Here is a 20,303-nt window from a genome sequence, read left to right as displayed (position 1 = left end):
TTAATCATCTACAAACCCAAAATTTTGGTAAGGCCAGAATTGTTCCAGATGCTACAACAAGAAGCAATAAAATGAAACAAGGTAAGCAGCCCTATACAATAATTCACACAGTACGCATCCCAAACACATACTTATGTAACACTGTATTTTGAATGTTCATTAATTTAGAAGAATGAAAGCCACAGGCAAACTTCATAAGTTAACATTTATATGACTTTACCCATTCCTAAAAAGCCTCCTAGGTCATCTCCCCTTCTCTTGGGTGTGGGAAGGGGAAAAGGAGAATAGAGAAGCAAATTGAAAGAAGGAAAGTAAAGAACTTGAAAACTTGGCTTAGCTATAATGTAGTTCCTGGCCACTGTTTAGTATGGCTATTTCCAGTCTCTGAACTTACCCTCTCATCTAACTGTGAAGAAAGTTAATTCAACAATATGCAGTACCCATCAAATACGGCTGTAAATTTTTTGGGAAGGAGGGTGATGGGGAGGTTGAACATATGGATGCAGTTAAGGTAAAAACAGATGTTTGTTACTTTTCTTTGCAGCAACACTCAGAAACTAAGTCAAAATTGCTTTTTTTTCATGTTTATGTCTGAAAGAACTATAAAATTAAATATGAGGGAGGGCGGGTGGAAGGGGAGCTGCAGTGAGTGTCACAGAGAAAGAATGAAACGGTCTCCAGTTTTGAACTCAAATCCTCAAATGAAGGCCCATAACAGTTAAAAGGCAAGACATATACCATTTAACTTCAGATTTAAAGACCTTTAAAGGGACTAGCTCAGAGTTGCTTTCATCATGCCTCCTCAGACACAAAACACCAAACTGACTGAGGAGTCCAGGGACACAGCACACCCATGTTAAAATGCATGCCTTGGTCTGAGGGTACAACAAGCTACAACTTCCTCATTTGCTACAAAGAGGCTGCGCTCAGCTCCTTTACAGTTCTGGACTAAAGTATTCCCAGTTATTTCCCAAATCTCTACAATTTAGTTGCCAAACATTTGAAACCCCAGGTGAAATAACAGTATGCACTGTAATATATACTCTTTCAGCACACGTGTCAGGGACAGAAAACATTTTGGGTTCATCCTCCATCTTTCTGCCCAGTATTTACATCCAGAAAATAACAGCCCTTGCAAAAGTAATTGTTTTGGCTCTCTGCTGCTCCTACCTCACTTTTCAATATTCAAAAAGGTTTACACACATGCTCCTCAGTAATTTCTATTGGCTTGAGTGATACGCAATTATGATTACTTGCTTTCCCCTTCCTTCCACCCAGATGTTGCTTTAGAGCATCAGAGAACACAGACTGTTTGACAGGGAAGTTGAATGGCTCAGCGGCCAACCAAGGAGCTCCTTTCCCCACGGACAGTGATTAAAATCCAGCTCCAGTAACAAGTGATCAGAAAACCCGCTCTGATCAGAGAGAGCCACGTACACCCCTACAGGAATATTCTTAGTTAAATTCCCCTAGGACTACAGGAACACAGATAACATTAGCCAGAGAGCAAGTGCAATTTACAACAATAGATAAAATTGCTGAAAAGAGGCACAGGATTACAAAGAGAAGCTCTTTGTAGTACCATCTCCCATGTTTCCTAACAACCCCCATTAGATCAAGATTGTGAAAAATGGGCAAAATGCTTTTCTGACAGAGGCAATGTATATGCTGGCTGACTGTACACCTGCCCTGGGGATACTGCACTACACTTGACCCAAGGAAAAAATACAGCACTCAAATGTTAGTATCATAAATTCACACACTCACATTTGCTATTTTAAAAATAAAATGAGCAGGCTAGTTTCTTCATGTCAAACCAGAAAATTATTTCTGTTGTTTTGACTTCACAAATCAAACATTTTGTTCTGAATCACTACCATATTTTGCTTTCTCATTGCACCATTCACTTAATATACTGATTTAAGAAAATTGTGTGTGCTAGTTTTGAAATCTAACAAATAGCAGGGAAGAGAATGGAGCAGAAGAAAGGCTAAGGAAAAGACACTACAAGACCAAGAGCTACCTATTGTTCTCAAGGTGTCATTAAACCCAACTGCAATATGTTTGTGATGTACCCCCTGCTAACCAAGCAGAATGCAGAAGGTGCCTGTTGCTGCCCACTAAAGCAGGTACAGCTCCAAGCCCAGCACCTCAGGGTTATGGCTCCAGAGCCGAAGCGTGGGCAGAAATACTGTCAGCAGATCGCAGAGGGGGGCCTTATTAGGGCACAAGAGCAACTTGGGATGAAGCAAAAAGTGCACAACCTTTGCCTGCTGCTGTGTGTTAGTGAGGTCTGTAACAAAACTGTGGGCCTCATTACACAAAAAAAAATGACAGATACGTGGAGAAATTAAAGCCATCAAATAGAAATTCGCCTTTTCTTTCTTCCTTCTTTGTACCTTCCTTGTAAGAAATATATCTGCTGTGTAATATATTTATTTTCTTTTATCACCCCCCAGATTCACCTCCTTCTGCCTGAAAATACCAGAAAATATCAGAGTTCTGAAAATACCAGAGTTGTCTGAAGACTGGTTACTGGTCTAACCACTTGTTTATAAAATCCAACTACAGATATATGGATGGGAAGGGGTTACCCTAAGCAGGATTACTTTTTTTTCCTCAAGCTGCTTGAAATAAATATATGAATAATACATTCTCCTGTTCACATCAGAAAAGTGGCGAAAGAACTGCAGAGAATGTCTTCCACCACATCTTTACAAACAAAACCACTAAACCGGCTCTTAAACTACATTAAGGAATTTTCTGTGAGAAAAAAGAAAAAATGAAGTCTTTCTCTCCAGACAAATCAGTGTGACAATAACATGGCACTCATTAAAATAAAATGGGAAGTAATCACAGTTTGTGAGAATACAAATAGAAGCCCCTCAGGGCTGCGCAAGTTGCTCCAATGTGCATATATACATTCCAGGCATATTAAACAGAGGCACAGCCTGGCCTGGCGGCAATCTCCAGCTCACGCAGCTGTCCGTCTACTGCAGCGTAATCCCAGCTGCCAATCTGAAAGAAGCCAGTTAGTCAGAGCAGACACAACCAACAGAAACAAATGTCACTCAATAATGTTCAGAGGCACTGGGTTCATGGATAATTTCAAACAGTATCTCTGTCTGGAACACTGATGTGCTCATTCAAAACACCTAAATCTTTGGCTACTGGAAAGAAGCAGATAAAAAACACTAGTACTACAAAAACAGGTCTGGTAGTACTTCAAAGAGACTGACAAAATAAAAAGGGAAGAGTCGAAAAGGAGAGTAAAGATCAATTTAAAGGCCTGGAAATAAAACTGGAGTCAGTACAAGCAAAAGCCTAAGCTACCCTGGAATTACTTTTTTAAAATACAACAGTTTCTGTTTTATTTGAGCACCACAACCAAAATTGTTTCCCACTTTTCTTTTCTGTGGCAGCTGAAGATTTCAAGAGAGCAACTCAGTGCTTTCATTTCAAATCAATAGTTATCACAGAGAAAGTACTGAGGGTATTGTGCACTGCCATGCACAATACCCTCAAACTTCAATTTCTGGCATTATTCTTTTGCTTCTCTAAATAGCTAAACAATCCCAAATTTTCTTATATTAAACCTTTTCCTGTGGAAAAAAAAGCAATCAATTCCAATCTGTTAACAATTCACAGAATTTCCTAAACATTGATGTCATCTCTATTTATTAAATAAAAAAGCTTGACTGAAATAAAACATTTCAATCTGAAGGAGGTTAATACACAGATGTCAAAATCCAAAATGTAGTGGTCTTTAAACTGTCTTCTCTGATCACCTTTCAGAATCTGCAACAATTGTGAAAAAGAAATAAACAACTCATTTTCTTAAGCTATGAAATACATTTATTTAATCTCTCATAACCACTACCTGCAAGACCAAACTTGCTGTTTCCAAACTTAGGGTGCAATGCTATCTCAGGGTTTTCTACTGCAACAAATGAACTTTTTGTTGTTATTTAATAGAATGTAGCGTTTAACTGAGACTTGATTTTTAGATAACTGCTTGAGGAAAACATCTCTGGCATGACCACAAGCTTTTTCACTCAAGCAGCAGCTATTTATCAAATATAACTAATAATTAAAATAAGGAATTTTGGTAAGTAAACAGCACACACATCTACGGCCACAGTGGGAACACTGATGCCTAGGTTAGACACCCTGGGCTGCAAAAAGCACATAGAACAAAAATATTCCAAACAAAAATGTTTTGTTTCCCAATTACTATGAAAGTCAGTACAGAGACCATTTGAACAGCATAAAGAAGCTACAAATAATCAAAGCATGTTGATGAAATAAAAAATTCCTGTAGCCTGTTCACTTCCATGTTTCTTTCAAGGCTAAGTGATTTGGTGTGTAACTGTAGCTATTATATACAAGTATATCTCATCCTTTCCACATATGGAAAAGGGAAAAGTAGTTTAAAAATAGAAACTATTTCTATCAAAAGGAGTTAATTTTGAAGTATTATTAACTCACTTTTATCCATACCTTATTTACCTTTCTATTACTCTTTCTTATTTAATGCTGGCCAACAAATACGTCAGCTAAGACTGACCAGCCAGGCACAAATGAAAATGTAAGGAGCCCAGGGGGTCTCAAGACCTCTCTGGCTCTTATAGAGCTCTCTTTGACCCAAGACAGGTCAAGCAAGAGGTGAGAGAACTGACTGCGCTGAAAATTTCTATCCCTTGAATTTCAAAGGCTGAGGGGAAAAAGCACTCAGAGCTGAAGAACTAATTCTCATGAGTTACTTCCACAAAACTTTACTACTTCCTGCCAGTTTTTTAAATCCTTATACTTGGAGCATCCCAGTCCTAATTCAATTAACTCTAAAATATCTCTCCTTTTCCTGCTGGATAGAGAAGAAGACTCAGCAGGTAAAACTACAATCTACCCTGTAATGAAGAATAAAAGAGAACAACAAGGTCAAATATTTTTCTGGATCAGAACCCAGCTGAATATTTTTCATGTCTGCTTGTAAGCATTGTAGTAAATATGTAAGTTAAGAAAAAGCACAATAAAGCCCCATTCATCACATCAAACTCTAGGCTGAATGGAATCAAAGGAGTGCCACACCTCCCAGATAATCACAGTAAGCACTTGCTTATGCTCATTTTGCTCATTTACTCCAACACCACAAGCAGGTCACAGTGTGAGCAGAGATATGAGAACTAATAGGTAACTGATACAAATGGGTGGCAGGAGTGGTGCTCCTGTTATTTAATGCTCCTTTCACCAGAAGGAAATACTGCACCCTTTCATGGGAGAGTCCTGATGCCCAGACAAGCTGATTTCACTGAGCAGTGGTACCTGCCCTCACAGGAGGCCCTGCCTCTGTTACACAGTCCTACTATGGGTACCACCCCAGGAGAAGACCAAGGCATGGGCTTGGATGCATTGCCAAGTCCACATCTCCTTAGCCATTAAATCACTCTACAATCCTTTAAATATTGAGCCTTCTCAATTCCAGTTCCATACAAGGGTAGTTTAATACAGATTTGCAATTAAAATGAGACCAAAGTTAAACATTTATTTGGCTTTTCCCACTGTTCCCATGCTGTACAACACCAAACATGCCATCTGTGCAGCACACTTCCAGACAGAGACAATTCAAAGATTGTTTCTACGGTACTTTGAATGTTGTCTCCGTGAATTTGTTACTTAACGAATACAGCACATGGAAATTTACTGCTCTGTGACAGTTATTTTATAACCACTTTATCCTACATTTTAAAACTCATCACAGCCACAACAAAGACCGTTGCCCAACCTGCCAAATCCAGACTGATCATTTTCCCAACGATTTAGCAAATGTTAACTATGTCATAAATACAAATTGTGTTTATACTCCGTGAAAGATTCACTGTTGTCAGGGTTCTTCAGCTAAGTAAAAGCTGAAATATGCTATTAACTCCCACCATGACCAGACCTAAAGAAGAGGCCAAAAATGCTTTCTCTGGGATAAGATATCAGATCTGCTACTGCTGTCATGAAACTGGGGTCATGTAAACTAAACATCCTTGTAACTTCTTTTGGGCACAGAAGTCTTTCAATCCGTAAATATTTAAAAATAAAATAAGACTCATAAGAGACAGACCTAAGACGCATAAAACTTACCCAAAGATATTAATCTTAAATAACATTTAAAAGCTATTATCCATTAAATAATTTACCCCATATGCCTGAAAACTGAAAAGAAAAGAATTATCCTTTTTATATATGTAATCAGAAGTGGCACATTCAAATAACAAGCCAAATGCTATGCCGAAGCTGATTCTTCAAAATTTTTGAAACTCCTCAGTTCATATGGAAATGAAATATCATCAACAGAAAGAAAGGTGCCAAAAAATGGAGAAAGCTTGCTTCTTAATGTTAAACAGACCACCCTCATGTAAAAAAAAAGTCACCTTCTCTTCAGAGGAAGAAGTATAAAACAACAGAATCATCCAAGGCTAAAAGCAAGTCACTCAATGTTATTATTTAGTGGGACTTATATTTTTAGAGATATTATTGCTAATTTAAAAATTATTAGTCTTCCCCTAATTGCTGACTTCAAAGACCATAACAGATGGTTTTGTTTTGGTTTTTGGTTTTTTTTTTTTTCAAATGTGGCTTTTTGATAATCATGGATAAAATTCAGGATGCTTCCTGAAGGGTACGGAAGTACAAATCTAATATAAAAATACAATTTGTACTTCCTGTACAAATCAAGGATGCATTCTCCAAATAATATTTCATCTTCCTGCTACTAACTTTGTTTCTTTTCTTTGCTTTTATCCAGTGTTTACACTAACTACATAGGGATATCAGTGGAGAAATGGACTTTTAAGCAGTAATTGAGGTCAGCCCACATTCATGTCGTCCTTTCTTACACTAAGCCAGAAAGAAGAGGAATTTCTGTTCTTCTTACCAACACTGATGAAATACCCACCAATCAGTCCTAGATACAAATTATTTTGTATGGATTGTGCTTCAGCTCCTAATCAGTCACTTGTCTGAGCGATTTAAATCTAATTCTACTTTTTTTTTCACTCCACTCTTGGACAGCTATGGCAAAAAGAGAGCAGAATTTGTGATAAGAAGGTGCTGTGAATTCTCTCCAGAACAGTTGGATGACATTTGTCTGTGCTAAATGACTCCTTGTCCCTTCCATCCAGGCAAAAAAAGAGCCCTTCCACAGCAGATCTTGTGATTGGGAGTTCCACAGATCAAAACGTGGTGCTCAAGAGCAAGTCAACACAAGGCAGTGACACAGCAGAGCTCTGCTGGCAAATGCAGTGTTTTTCACCAGGATATTTACTGATTGCCCACTGAACAGCAACTTCCCTCTGCAGCTGTCACCTCCTTCAGCAAGGCACACAAGAAGAAGAGTCAATGACAGCACTATCAAAATGCTTGGAAGGGAAGAGGAGGAGGAAGGAATGGTCTCTACAGGATGAGCAGTGCACCAATATGCCAGCAGGGATACTGGATCCCTTGCCTTGCTTCTCCTGGCTGCAGCTCCCTTCCCCCACTGGCTGCGACTCAAACCCCTCTCTCTTGATCTACTCCCCTCCCCCTGAGATTTGACTTTGAATTATGCAAGCTTTGCACTCCCCAGGGTTTATCTGCCAAAAGGTAGCATGTGGCCCATGGTTTGCATTTTAGTTTAAAATTTTCTATTATGGCAGTCAGATCCTTTCAAAATACTTTACTTCCTTTATTCCCATAGGCAGAAAGAATGGCAGGAAAAAATTGTTCACAGCAGTATAAGAGGATGTAAAAGTTCTACGTTTTCAGTTAGGAAAAAAAAAGAAAGGTGGAATATGGTTTTAATCAAGTAGTTTTCCTTCCTAGACGAGTACTTCCTTCTTGTAATATATATAACCTGACTGCCTATAAAAATAAAGGTGCTAGTCGGAGCCATTTAAGAGACCTAAGGAAATTCTGCATTAACCTACACCCCTCCACTCCTCAGTGCCTTCCACCATTGTTCTGTGTGTGGCCCCTTTGATGAGTTAGGTCACCAATACCCATGTCTATATCTGTGGAGATACCTCAGAAACACATGCATCATAGGCCTCTCATTGCTGATGTGGTACAGACTCAGCACTATCTGTGTGGGGAAATTGCCAAGGTTTAAGCACTTGCTATTGTTTCCATATGATACCTGAAAGGCTCAATAACTTGCAGCTCTCAGAATATATAGGAGTTTCTCTTTGGTTTAGGTTTGCAAATAAAAATACTTTTTCTGCTAAAATTGTCAAGATTTAAAGACCCAAACCTAAATCGTATCAAGAGAAAAAAGTAAACTCATAATTTTTAAAACCAAGAAATCCAGTTTAATACTTGTCTAATAAAAAGATACTAAGTCTGAGGTGCTGTGCCTGCCTAAAAATTGTGTAAATTGTCCACATCAGAAATTCATTTGAGCTCTAACCAGGAATTTGGTGGAGAAAGGAAGAGATATTTTTTGGTAGGCTGACTGCAGGAGAAAAATAAATGCTGATTGAAGCTGCTTGGTAGCACAGAATGTTAACACAGGTCCTCAGGGAGACAGATTAGCAAGCAGGAAGAAGGTGAGGCTGTCAAAGGTGCATGATAAATTAATTTAGCACATAGATATAGAATGATTATGCACATAGAAATACACACAAACGGATTTTTCATTACTTTCATCTCTACCCATAAGTAAAATCAGAGTAAGTCACCATTGGTGATAAGAGTCATTAAATTTCTGCAGTATCAGTACTGCATCAGAGCTGTCATTTAAAATTACATGTACACATTTACATAATAATAAATACACTTTACAAAACACATGTAAATGGCTAGGGATACCTAACTAAACAGGAGACCTTTTGCTGTTTTAGTGGCATGCTTAAAAATCCTAAATAAAAATATTCCATTGGGCCCATCCTTCAAGCAACTTGGAACAGAAGTGCTACAAGACAGCATTGATTCTGCTGCCTGCATTCATCAGTGTGTATTTTTGACACCATCAGCAGTGTTTCAAAATTCTGCTGCTGCTAAGCTACTCCACTATTGTGAACTCAACAACACCACAATTCTCCCTCTCCTGTTTTCATTTTTTAGTCAGTTCAGACAGCACAGAACAATAAAAAATAAGAAACATTGTAGCAAAGTACTATTAAAAAAAATGTGACAAATTCAAAATATTTGATAACAAAGTGAATGCCTTGCTGAGATGATCCACACTTCCAAATATTTGTAACTTCCCTGGTCCTAAAATTTTTTCAGGCTATAACACAAGTTAAACAGATCACAATAAATGTGATAAAGGAACTGTTCAAGAAAAATTTAAACTACACAAAAACTGTGTGTCAAGACTGCTTCTTTCACTAGTGTTACTTCAATTATTAGTTTAATAAATAAAGGTTCAATGATGGTTAATTTAATAACAAAATTTAGAACAATTTACATACAATACCCAGCCTACATTTCAGCTCACACTTTAACCAATCACTTCAAGAGTCCAATCAATACTCCTAAAAGGTAAGAATAATTCCTTGCCAATGTAGAGTGAGCAAATTCACTACCAATGAACTGAAAACATGGCACAGTGAACATCTACTAGATGCCTCTTGGGTCAGAAATTTTTCCAAACCCAGATGACATTTTTTCTTGTAAGCCACATGGTCCAGTATCCCTCTTCTTTGCTTGATTAAGGGTATTTATGTGCAACATACGTATTTTAGGTTTAAATATACTAAGATGCAGTTTGCAGACTGATGGCAAGCCATGCAATGACAACATTGAGCCATCACTTTGCTATTAAGCCAGTCCCTGTGTCACCTGTAAATAAAACAGTTGAAAAGATTCATATTACTTTGTTTTCATGGACTCTGAATATTTTATAACCAGGTACCACTTACATTTATTCTATAATTAATATACTTGCACCTATACTTGGTACCAATACAGTGTCTGAAGAGAGGACATAAAATCAATCAAAAATCTATTTTAATCATGCCACCTGGCTCTTTTTTAAACAGCTGTTTAGGTGGTGGAGGAGGAACTTTCAAACACACAATATTCTGTGAGATACTTTGGCAAATAGATTTTCTGAATGATGCTGAGTCTGAGTAAAGCTACTGATCTTTGAAATGCTGAAATATTTTCTTTTGCATCTGAAAAACACAAGCCAGGTTATCTTAATTTGATAGCAAACCAAATTAAAGTATCTGAAGCTACAAAACTCTGACGTTTGCTACATATGCAAGACTGCACTCAAGGAGAGCTGTTAAAAAGTGCAGAAGTAAATTCAGAAGCACAAGCCAAATCAAGGTTGCTCACTGCCACTAAGATCTGGTATCAGGGAACAAAATGACTGAACTCAGCAACTGAAGTAATCCTTCAACTTTTATTTTTTTATTGGCATCCAGCTTGGGCTGAAATCCAGGTGCACAAAGTTTAAGAACAACTTGCATCCTTGTTCTATTAATTCTGCATGCTGTGACAACTGGTTCAGGCACCTTGCATTCGACTGGCCTGTGGCCAAACCACAAGAAAACACAAAGAAATTGAACATTCACCAGAAGCCTTGAACAAATGTGGAGTCTTTACAGTTTCAACACTGCAATGGTTAACGAAGCCTTTTCTGTATTTATAAAGTACAAACTTACCTCTCTCAGTACAGAATCCGTTATTGAACTTAAATTAACAGCTCCTTCATAAGTCAAATAGTAGAATACATTCAGGGACCTAACAGCCTCTGGCCCTTGCTGTTTGTAGCCAAAAATCAGATCAATCCACTGGTGAAGCTGGCAGGAGACAAACTCACTTTCTAATGCCTGTGAAAAAAACCACACACAAAACAAACTTGAGTTTGCCAGATAGTCATCATTTGGTAGTAGCAGGACATTTTTATTTTATAGCATGCCAAATTATCTTAACAAGTCTAAAAACAGAATTGGTAAGAGTATTTTAGACAATCTATCCAGAAAAAGGTGGGCCTTGTGATAGATGCCAGAGTCTCATGCCCTACTTCCCACTTACTGGGATCTCACTTTTTAAACTCTAATAGTGGAAAAAAAGAAGAAAAAAAAAAAAAAAGGCAGCAAGTGGAAAGTATTCCACTTACAGACAGGCTATGTTTTTATGAACTCTCAAAATGAAATTGTGCTGTCCTGTGTGATCTGCATGTTGAATAACAACAGCAGGATTATCTGATTCTGACAGCCAGCGAGAAGATTTATAGAATTTGAGAACAGGACTAACTAACCAGGGATGCTAGGGTGAGAATTTTTTAACAGGATGGAAATATCAAACAGCCACAACATTAATGCATTTCTTGTGTATCAACCTATACAAAAACCCATACAGAAGTGCTACGCTGGATGATTAAGCTGCTTTTCTGAAGATGTTAACTAGTTACAACCCAATCCCCAAGACAAGAGCGTCCAAAAACCACTATATTAAAAGGTAACCTAAAAATCATTGCCATCTAAAGAGTAAATTTATGTAGATTAAATCACTATCAGGATTTGTTTTTTCCTATTTTATACAGAGGATTCAATGTATTTCTGATTTGAATTACCAAATGAAAAAACAAACAGATATTCTCTTCATTTAGCAAAATGAATGGCATTTTCCTTGCAAAGGAAATTCCTAATTTTGAGCAGAAGAAGTTGAAATTGATCGGGAAACCAAGGAAATCACTCTGCAATTTGCACACGAAAATGATGGGTTTGTTTCATTAACCGATGCCTGAAAACAACATTTAAATTGACACATAAAACCAGCAATTGTCTTAATTTGTGTGGTGCACTCCACACAAAAGCCCTAAATATGTTCAAATTAGAGCAAGCTGCTTGATTGTCACTGCAGTCTCATGTCATATTAATGCATGACAAACATTAAACCATACACTTAAATGGCAATTTATATCATTTAAATGTTTACTGCCACTCCAGATCATCATTCATTTAAATGTGACTTTCTGACAGCTAATTTCAGTTAATTTTCCTCGATTCACTTAATTAGAACTTTCAATCAAGAAAAGACCTGTACATATCTTAGACATCAAATCATTCTTTTTTTATTATTACTTTTATTAGGATACTGAATTGCTGAAAGCATTCTTTAAAATGAATCACCACACAGTAGAATATCTGTTGGGATGATCATATAGCAATACCTTACAACATATATGCTTCGCCGGGACATTTTTTTCTTTTTAATTTAAAAAACACCCAATATTTAGACACAGACACACAATTAAAACTATAAAAAACCATGAGCAAGCCAATTAAAAATTAATGATTTCAAAATTGTTTAATAAGATAAAACCAGTCAGGAGTCTCATGAGTGTCCATAATACTGCAATGTGCAGCCATATAATTCTACAGGGCTCAGCAAATTACAATGATAAGAATTAATTTTCATGCTATCCTGCTAAAAAATACCAAATTAACTCTGGAACATACATACTGTTATCATTATAACTATTTAACACCAAGAAAACAAGAATGTTAGGAACTTGAGATTTTTTTATAGGTACATAAGTAAATATTCAGAATGTGTTGAAGTTCTTCCTATTCTCCTTTTCTACAAAAGCTAGATTTTCCATGAGTCATATTACCCTCACAAAGCATTTGGACCTGAATAATTAAAGGAATACCACTGCAAGCTCCTTAGATTAATGTTTGTATAAATGTTTTGTTTTTTTTTCCCCTTTAAGAGCAAAACTAGAACACTTTGCCTTCTCAGGAAATGGTTGGGAGCCATCCTGATCTCACTTTTCTTTTTCAAATTTGAAGTTATTTTGCATTTGAAATTTTTACAGATTCAAAAGCAATTTTTTTTTCCTTATTAAGCCATTTTAAAATCTTAGCTGCCAAATCTCAAGTGAAAGAGATAACTGAAAACCAACTATAGTCAGCATCAGGACCTCGAAGAACAGACTAAACAGCACACAAATTCAAAGGTCAAATAAGCTTGCCTGGTATTTCAGGTTCACAGTTAAACTCTTGGTTAGAGGCAAGTGCTAATGCTATGACATAATCAATGGGGGAACAATAATTAACAGCTTGTGTAATGACTAAAGAACAGACTGCCAAGGAAAATAACAACATGCTGGATCAACGTGATGCACTTTGCACTGGTATATTTCAATATGGGTCCTCCTTAAGAAAGCATCTGAGAAATGAAGACATTGTGATTTGCAGAAATATTTGGTTACAAAAAGAAGGGTGTTTGCCTTGTTGTTTTTAAACACTGCTTTTAGCATTTACCTCTTGCAAACCTAAGCCAAGCTTATTGATGGTTCAGCATTTAGGATTACTTCAGCCTCAACTTCATCTAGGACAGGCAGTGCTTGTTAAGGCTCCAGTGAAACCCAGCATGCAGCCATGGGATAGGAACATCCTTCCATACTGCTCCTGGAGCAAACCAAGGAATTGCCAGCACCCCCAGGGCAGAGTGAACTCGTTGCTCACCCTGTGCTCTGAGGGAAATACGCACAACAAGGAAAACCCCGAAAATGTCCAGCATATAAAGCAATACCCAAACCCATAGAGTTTATTGTAAAATGAATCGGGGATTAATGCCCAATTGTTAACGGATCAAACAAGCCCATGGAAAGGCAGTCACGTGAAGCCACATACAGATTGTCAATTCTATCCACAGGGGACTCATATTAACTTTGACAAACTGTCTTGGGGCTGATATCTGTTTCTTTAATGAGATCTATTAGGCAGAGACTAAAACACTTGAGATATGCTAAAAAGTACAGTATACAGATGTCAAACACAAACACCTATTAGTAGCTTTCATTTCTCTATTCCCAAGGTAGAAACACTTCAGACACATCAACAAATAGAAGCTTTGATCTAAATAGGAAATTTTAGTTTATTCATAAATACTTTCTGAATGCACAATCCGATGTCACGAAATACGTGCAATCAAAATTATCTTATTGTGAACAACTCACTATTTTATGAGCATCTTTTTCTGTCCTGTTCTTTGGAAGAATTGAACAGAGAATAATTTATTGCTGGCAACCAAAGATTAACATCAGTCTAATACTAATACAAATGATTTGGTAGAATAAGGATGGAACAATAAAAAACATAAAACTAGCAGGCTGGGAATGATTTTTTACTTTGTCCAGTACAGAGTCTCTAAAAATTTATCACGATATATTTTCCCAAACAATATTATACCTTTGTAATCAAGATTAGTATCTTTGAAGTGACTACTATGGCTTTTGCCCTCTACATTTATTTCTGCTTTAGATTTTATGCAGTGGCATACAGCATATGCAGTGATGTCTACTAAAAATGAATATATGTTGTGCTTGAGTTTGGGACGTTCTAACACTGAAATTAGATGAAAGGTTTAACTGCACTTTTTTCATTAGCAAAGATATATATTCATAGTCAAGCTATTCAGAAATAAATTACAGACTTACTTGCCCTATTCCTATGCTGATTAAAGCAAAGTAATTTTGAAGCACAGCATAAAACATGCACACAATTCTTATTTGAATGACAGAAAAAGTGTCCAACCCTTACAAAAAGTGGTTTATGAAATGTTAAAATGAAAGGAGAAACTTTGTTGAGAAACCAAAACTGCTTGTACACGAATAATCTTTCGTGTTTATTCAATTGGAAAACACAACCAAAAAAACCAAATCCAAACAACCAAACCAACAAACTCACGAATACACTTCATCAGCAAGTAAGAAATAAATCTCAAGTAAAAATAATTGCCTGTTACCTTTAATGGACTAAACATTTTAATTCCCCTCTGGAAGAATTTCCTCTGAAATGCTTAAAATGGAGTCTCTTTTATGTTCCACTTGAAAAATATTTATGTATGAACAGAAAAGCACGAATTAGGATTTCACACATTTTTAGCAAAGCCACAACTTTCAGGTGAAAAATACTCTTCTTGAACACAACAAAAAACCCGCATAATTGCAGCGGCAGCTAAGGACTTTAAACTAATACGTGTTCTGGCTTGGAAATACGTGTGTGCACATGCATTCAAAACAAAATCCCAAACCCACCAAAACTAAACAACTGGAATGATGTTTGCATGTTCAGGCTTTCAGACACAAGTTAGAAATGCTGCCTTAACATTGATATATGACCTTTGTAAGTTACAATGAAGAAGGCTGTTTTTTTCAGCCTAATTAGAAGTGTTTCAAATTTTCCTGCTAAATATATGAAAGCCCTTTCAACTTTTTTTTTTTTTTATTCTAAAGTTTCTTTTCACATCAGCCTTGTTCCAATCATAATATGTTTTGAATTAAATTATTTTGATTCAATATGGGGATCACATTTCACTTCTAAGATTTAAAGTTCGAAAAGGAAAAGTTTAGGCTGTTCAAACAAAGCAAATGCAGCCACTTTGCAGAAAGCTATTCACATTTACCAAGACTGACAAATTGTTTGTGTGCACCATTAGGTCTAGTTTCTGCAATAGTTGCCAGATTTCCTGTCCTCCTAATAACATATTAACTCTACAAGTGCTGGCTTTATCTTTAGAGGTTTTTCAGCAAACACTTGGATATAAAAAGTAAATTATGAAATGCACTTTCACCAGTGACATGGTTTGATCACAGGGGTGCACACATCTGAGAATAAAGATGTATATGAAGCTATTAGAAAGATACAGAATTCAGGCCTGCCTTGACGATATAAGAAAGAAAGAGGACAGCAAACATATTAAGTAGGAAACTAACTCCATGTTCTACATGAGGTAACACAAATTTCAAATGAATGAAAGGGACATCAAAACCATTTACATGATTGGTGATTTTTTACTTGCTAAGTAACTATTTCAAGCAATTACATTTAGTTTTGCCTACTGTATTTTACAAATTGTTTTAAGCATGAAATACTTAAGAAACTGAGCATTACTTACAGAAAAAATTTAAAATAACTATTTCATTTTTCCTTTGTGTGTGCCTGTGTTTCAGAAATGCACTGCCAATACTTCATTACTGTTGTAAAAAAAGTGGGCATTTTACTCTATTTCTCTACTTGGTTATCGATACCAGGATGAAGTACTCTGGAAAATACAGTCCTAATAAAACATCTAACTCAGTTGCTTTACTGAGGACAACTGGTCTCATAGAAGAAAGGATATCAGCAATTTGAGAAGCCCACACATAGGAGATCTATGGAAGATTAAGTTCCCTTCCTCTGTTCCTTCTTCTCTGTATTTAACATTAAACTAGTAAGTATTAACAAAAAAGGAAATTTGCATAATAGTGTAACATAGTGGGATTTTGTGGCAAAGTATATTCTGCATGAGCAGCACGTAAACAAAGAAAAATATTTTGCAATGCAATGATTCAAACTCCTACCTGAATTAATGTCATTATTACCAAAATAAGAGCAGCGTGTTTAGCCAAAAAATCTTAAGCACCTTTTTATCTTTTGGTCATTTCTATACTGAGTCTACAACAGTGATTTTGTAGTTTAAATGGAAAATCAGACAGCTGCTACACATCTTATAAAATGAAAACTGCATCTCCTTTGAAATTCGGCTTTATTCTCAACTGAAATGTCTATTATTAGGTGCCAGGAATAAAATATTATAGAGAATATGAAAAAACTGCATTGGAGCATTTATAGTTACTCTTTCCATCAAGGGCAGTGATCACTTTTAAAATATTTCTCAGTATATCCTTGATGACCTGCAAATTTGAGATAAATATTTTAAGGCAGAACTGCTGCAATCTTCCACGAACAGTTTATGAACAGAAAAAATTATGCATTTTATTCCTAAGTTTCAAAGTTTAGACATCTACCTTAGGTGTTGCCTTACCTCAGTTGTTCACAAATTCATGGTTGTTACAATGCTAACTTCCCTACTGAAAAAAAAAACCTGTCTCAGCCCACTGGCTCCATCAGTAAACAGATGCTTTCCAAAAGGCATCCCAAGAATGGCCCTGTCCCAACTTTCTGGTTCCTTCATACCAAGAGGTAGAAAAGGCACAGAATTGGTATGAACAAAAAATTATCAGGAGGTTTTTATTACATTCCCCTACATGAAAAATAATTTATAAAAGCCATAATTAATTGCAGTTGTGAAATCACACAAATGGCCATTGTTATGAATAACTCTGATAATACTGCTATGTGTGGCTGGCATCTGTCCTTCCCCAGAGACACACAGAACATCCAAATGTGACTGGCTAGTCCATAACCATTTTTTACTACAAAGTTGGCTACAAGCAATTATTGATAACACCAGTAGGTATTGCTGAGTTATTCACCATTTCCACTTTCCCCCACCACACCCCTGAATTTACCGTCCACATTTAAAACATCTGCTATGCTGTTAAAAGGATTCTCTCCCACAGAAAAGTCATCAACATCCTGAGGCCAAGACAGGGAATGAAAACTCTTTCTGAAAACTCTCACACATGGTACCAAAGGGAGGCAGGAAGTTCCCTCCTTCCTGAAATTCAGCAATTCCTCTCCCAGTTCCTCTAGCACTTGTTTGCATGAAGACTGACAGCCTGGATCTGGAACCTATTACCCATGGAAGCACAGGCTATTAACCACACAGCTGACAGTTGGCTCAGCCAAATTAGTTCCAATGAAGTTTTGTGTTTTAAAGAAGACTCCAAACCCCAACCACCAAAATCCCACCAGACAGGACTGCATTTCGCATCGTAGTGCTGTGGACTGGTTGTCTCAGCATTCTACTCTGCCACAACAACTTATTTTTCCCCTCAGAATCTAATGCAGGGACATTGCTTCCAATGCTTTAGCTCACTTGCATTACTTCTAGGCAAGGGACTTCTGTGTGACACCTCCTTGAGCCTTGTGATCAGAGTCTGAATGTCAAGTATTAGCAAAGACAAACTGAAAGGTCAGAGGACTCCACACTTCTGAAAGGTGGTAAACAGTCATTGAGCTTTTTGTGTTACAGATTCTTTCCCTTTAAGGAAGAGGTGCAAAATGCACACCACAAAACTTCAAACCGTGCAACACTTACTTGCCTTTGAGGCTGTATGAGCTTTTTAAACACTGAAGCTTCAAACAGACAAAATTCAGAAATTCAGGAAAGTACTAGAGTACTCTTAGCAGTGGGATTTTGATTTTAGCTTGCTTACATTTACTGAACATACAGGTAATATAATCCTAATGCAACATATAAACTCAGTGCAGTGAAGGTCATGAAGTTCTAGAAAGCATCAAAAACATGAATTCAGCTTGCATCACTAAAATGTAAAAAAATATTTATGTGAACACAGACCAAGCCACACTTGAAATGGTTTTCAAATAAATATTTAGGCTGCCACCCCATTGAATCCTCAAAGTTTAAGCCTAAGAGTATTGTTTGGTTAATGACAGCACAACACACTATAAACTGTGAGAAACTAGTGATTTTTTTAATGCATTTTACATTTAAACTGCTTGTACATTTCTTCCTTCCTAACACTTACTCTGTAAGCCCTACAAGTGAACTGTTGCTTTATTTTTGCTCTCTGTTGCAACAGCTTGCAGCATTTATGCTGTGCTTTGATGTGTCAGTTGTATACCCAATTCACAAGAGCTATAATGATCAACAAGTATTACTATGCATGTAAGAGGAGACAGAAATGGTTGCAAACATATGGTCTTCAAATCACTGCAAACAGCACAACCAAACATCTTAGAGGAGTGGTAGAGACTGATCTAATTTGTCTCTGAAGCCAGTGTTGGGGGGAAAAAATGCTCCAGAGAAAGTTGTTTAAGATTAGGAAACAGTATGACAAAAGGTCAAGGAATTTAAAATTTAAAACACAGTTTAGGTGCAAGTCAGGCAGAAAAGTCATTTCAATCTTGTAATTTGACTTGTCTGCTAATTCACAGAATAGAACTATTCTAAAGCTTTCAGGGAACAGAACACAAGATTTACAAAGACAATTAGGGTACCACATCTGAATAAATCAGACTGCTACAAAAATAGAAAACAGCACTATATCATCACAAACATATAACTTTTAGGGCTGAAGTGCCCAGCTAAGAATAGGATTTGCTTGCTCGAGATGACTATGAACAGTGAAACCCTGATCTCTTATAAAGCCATTCTGAGGGGCTGTTTAGGATGACACTACAAAGTGTGTTTGGCAAGTACATCAGACACCTTGAAGCTGGCATTTAATTGGAATGACAAAGGAGAATCATCATTTGCCTTTGAGAATGACAGAGAAAGGAAGAATTTGTACAGCAAGGACATTCAGCATTTAAGGAGAAATAATCAGATTTGTGGAATATACTATTTGGCTCATTGCAAACTTGCTCAAACACAGCAGGTTCCCATTTAACATCTTGTTCTGGCACACCTGCATAACAAGCTATCCAAGCTATTGGGAAGTCTGGATCCAGACAAACTGGTGCTCAGGGCGGCTCACCTACCAAATACCCTAAGGCAAGGGCTCCCAGCTTCCTGATTAAGGAAGACCCTGCCCCAATCCTGACTGTGTCATTCCCTCTCCCGGTGGACTCACTGAGTTGTCTCATGGTCTCTGGCAGGAGGTTGGCTAGTACTGGAATTCATAACAGAACAAAGACCTCTTAGGACTGAAGTTCAATGCTTGAAAGAAATCAAACTGAAAATTAACTGTATTTATAAATTACTTCTTAAAATATCCATCCTTAGAAAACACAAAATTTCAGATTTTTTTATTCTCATTTCATGATGTACTGCATGTTAAGTTTCAAACAGCTTTATTCATAATGCTTTCTTGTAAATATTTTTTCTAGATTTTATTCCCTTCTTTCACCTAACCAGCCTCAAATTTCCATAGACAGCTGTACACAGAAAGACCACAAAGACAAGTGATATATTGAGTATATTGAGCATGCCCAGGAAACCAAGGCATAAACACCTCCAAGTGCAACAGACAGTCTGCAGCCAGCTGAGAGCAAACTTTTCATAACCTTTATATTACTCTGCCATGAACCATGCTAGTGGGAAGGGCACAGGAGATGAATATTACGAACATTCAGAGGTTGAATGCTGAAAAAGCATTTGGTCAATTATTAACATTTTTATTAACTACATATTCTCCCGTTATGAGCTAAATAAGATGGTAGAAAACTCTAGAATTTCTCCTTATATTAACAACATAACATAACTTTTTCTTCACAGATGCGCTAAAAAACCCCTAACATTTAGAAATAAAGTAAAAATATCCTGTAGTGAAATGAATTTAACTCCCATATTCCAAATAACCATTTAATTCAGAAACTGAACTCCCAGGGCAGCTCTTGCTCTTTGAGAGAAAACAAGAAGCTGTCTATGATGTTGCTTCCCAGGATGGAAGAAAAAAGGCCTAC

At 36.9% G+C, this 20,303-nt stretch overlaps 1 protein-coding gene across 4 annotated transcripts in view; it reads right to left on the bottom strand.

The window, feature by feature from the left end:
- LRBA (LPS responsive beige-like anchor protein) overlaps window positions 1–20,303 on the bottom strand; it is a 366,577-nt gene that overhangs the window by 44,037 nt on the left and 302,237 nt on the right. For all 4 annotated transcript variants that reach the window (XM_041479868.1, XM_041479849.1, XM_041479878.1 and 1 more), the window contains exon 48: window positions 10,638–10,805. In XM_041479868.1, the coding sequence (XP_041335802.1) occupies window positions 10,638–10,805 (168 nt within the window). The remainder of the gene's footprint in view (window positions 1–10,637; window positions 10,806–20,303) is intronic.

The sequence above is a fragment of the Pyrgilauda ruficollis genome, unplaced genomic scaffold, assembly GCF_017590135.1.
Source record: "Pyrgilauda ruficollis isolate IOZ18807 unplaced genomic scaffold, ASM1759013v1 scaffold114, whole genome shotgun sequence".
NCBI lineage: Eukaryota > Metazoa > Chordata > Aves > Passeriformes > Passeridae > Pyrgilauda > Pyrgilauda ruficollis.
This window is presented reverse-complemented; position numbering and strand designations above follow the sequence as displayed.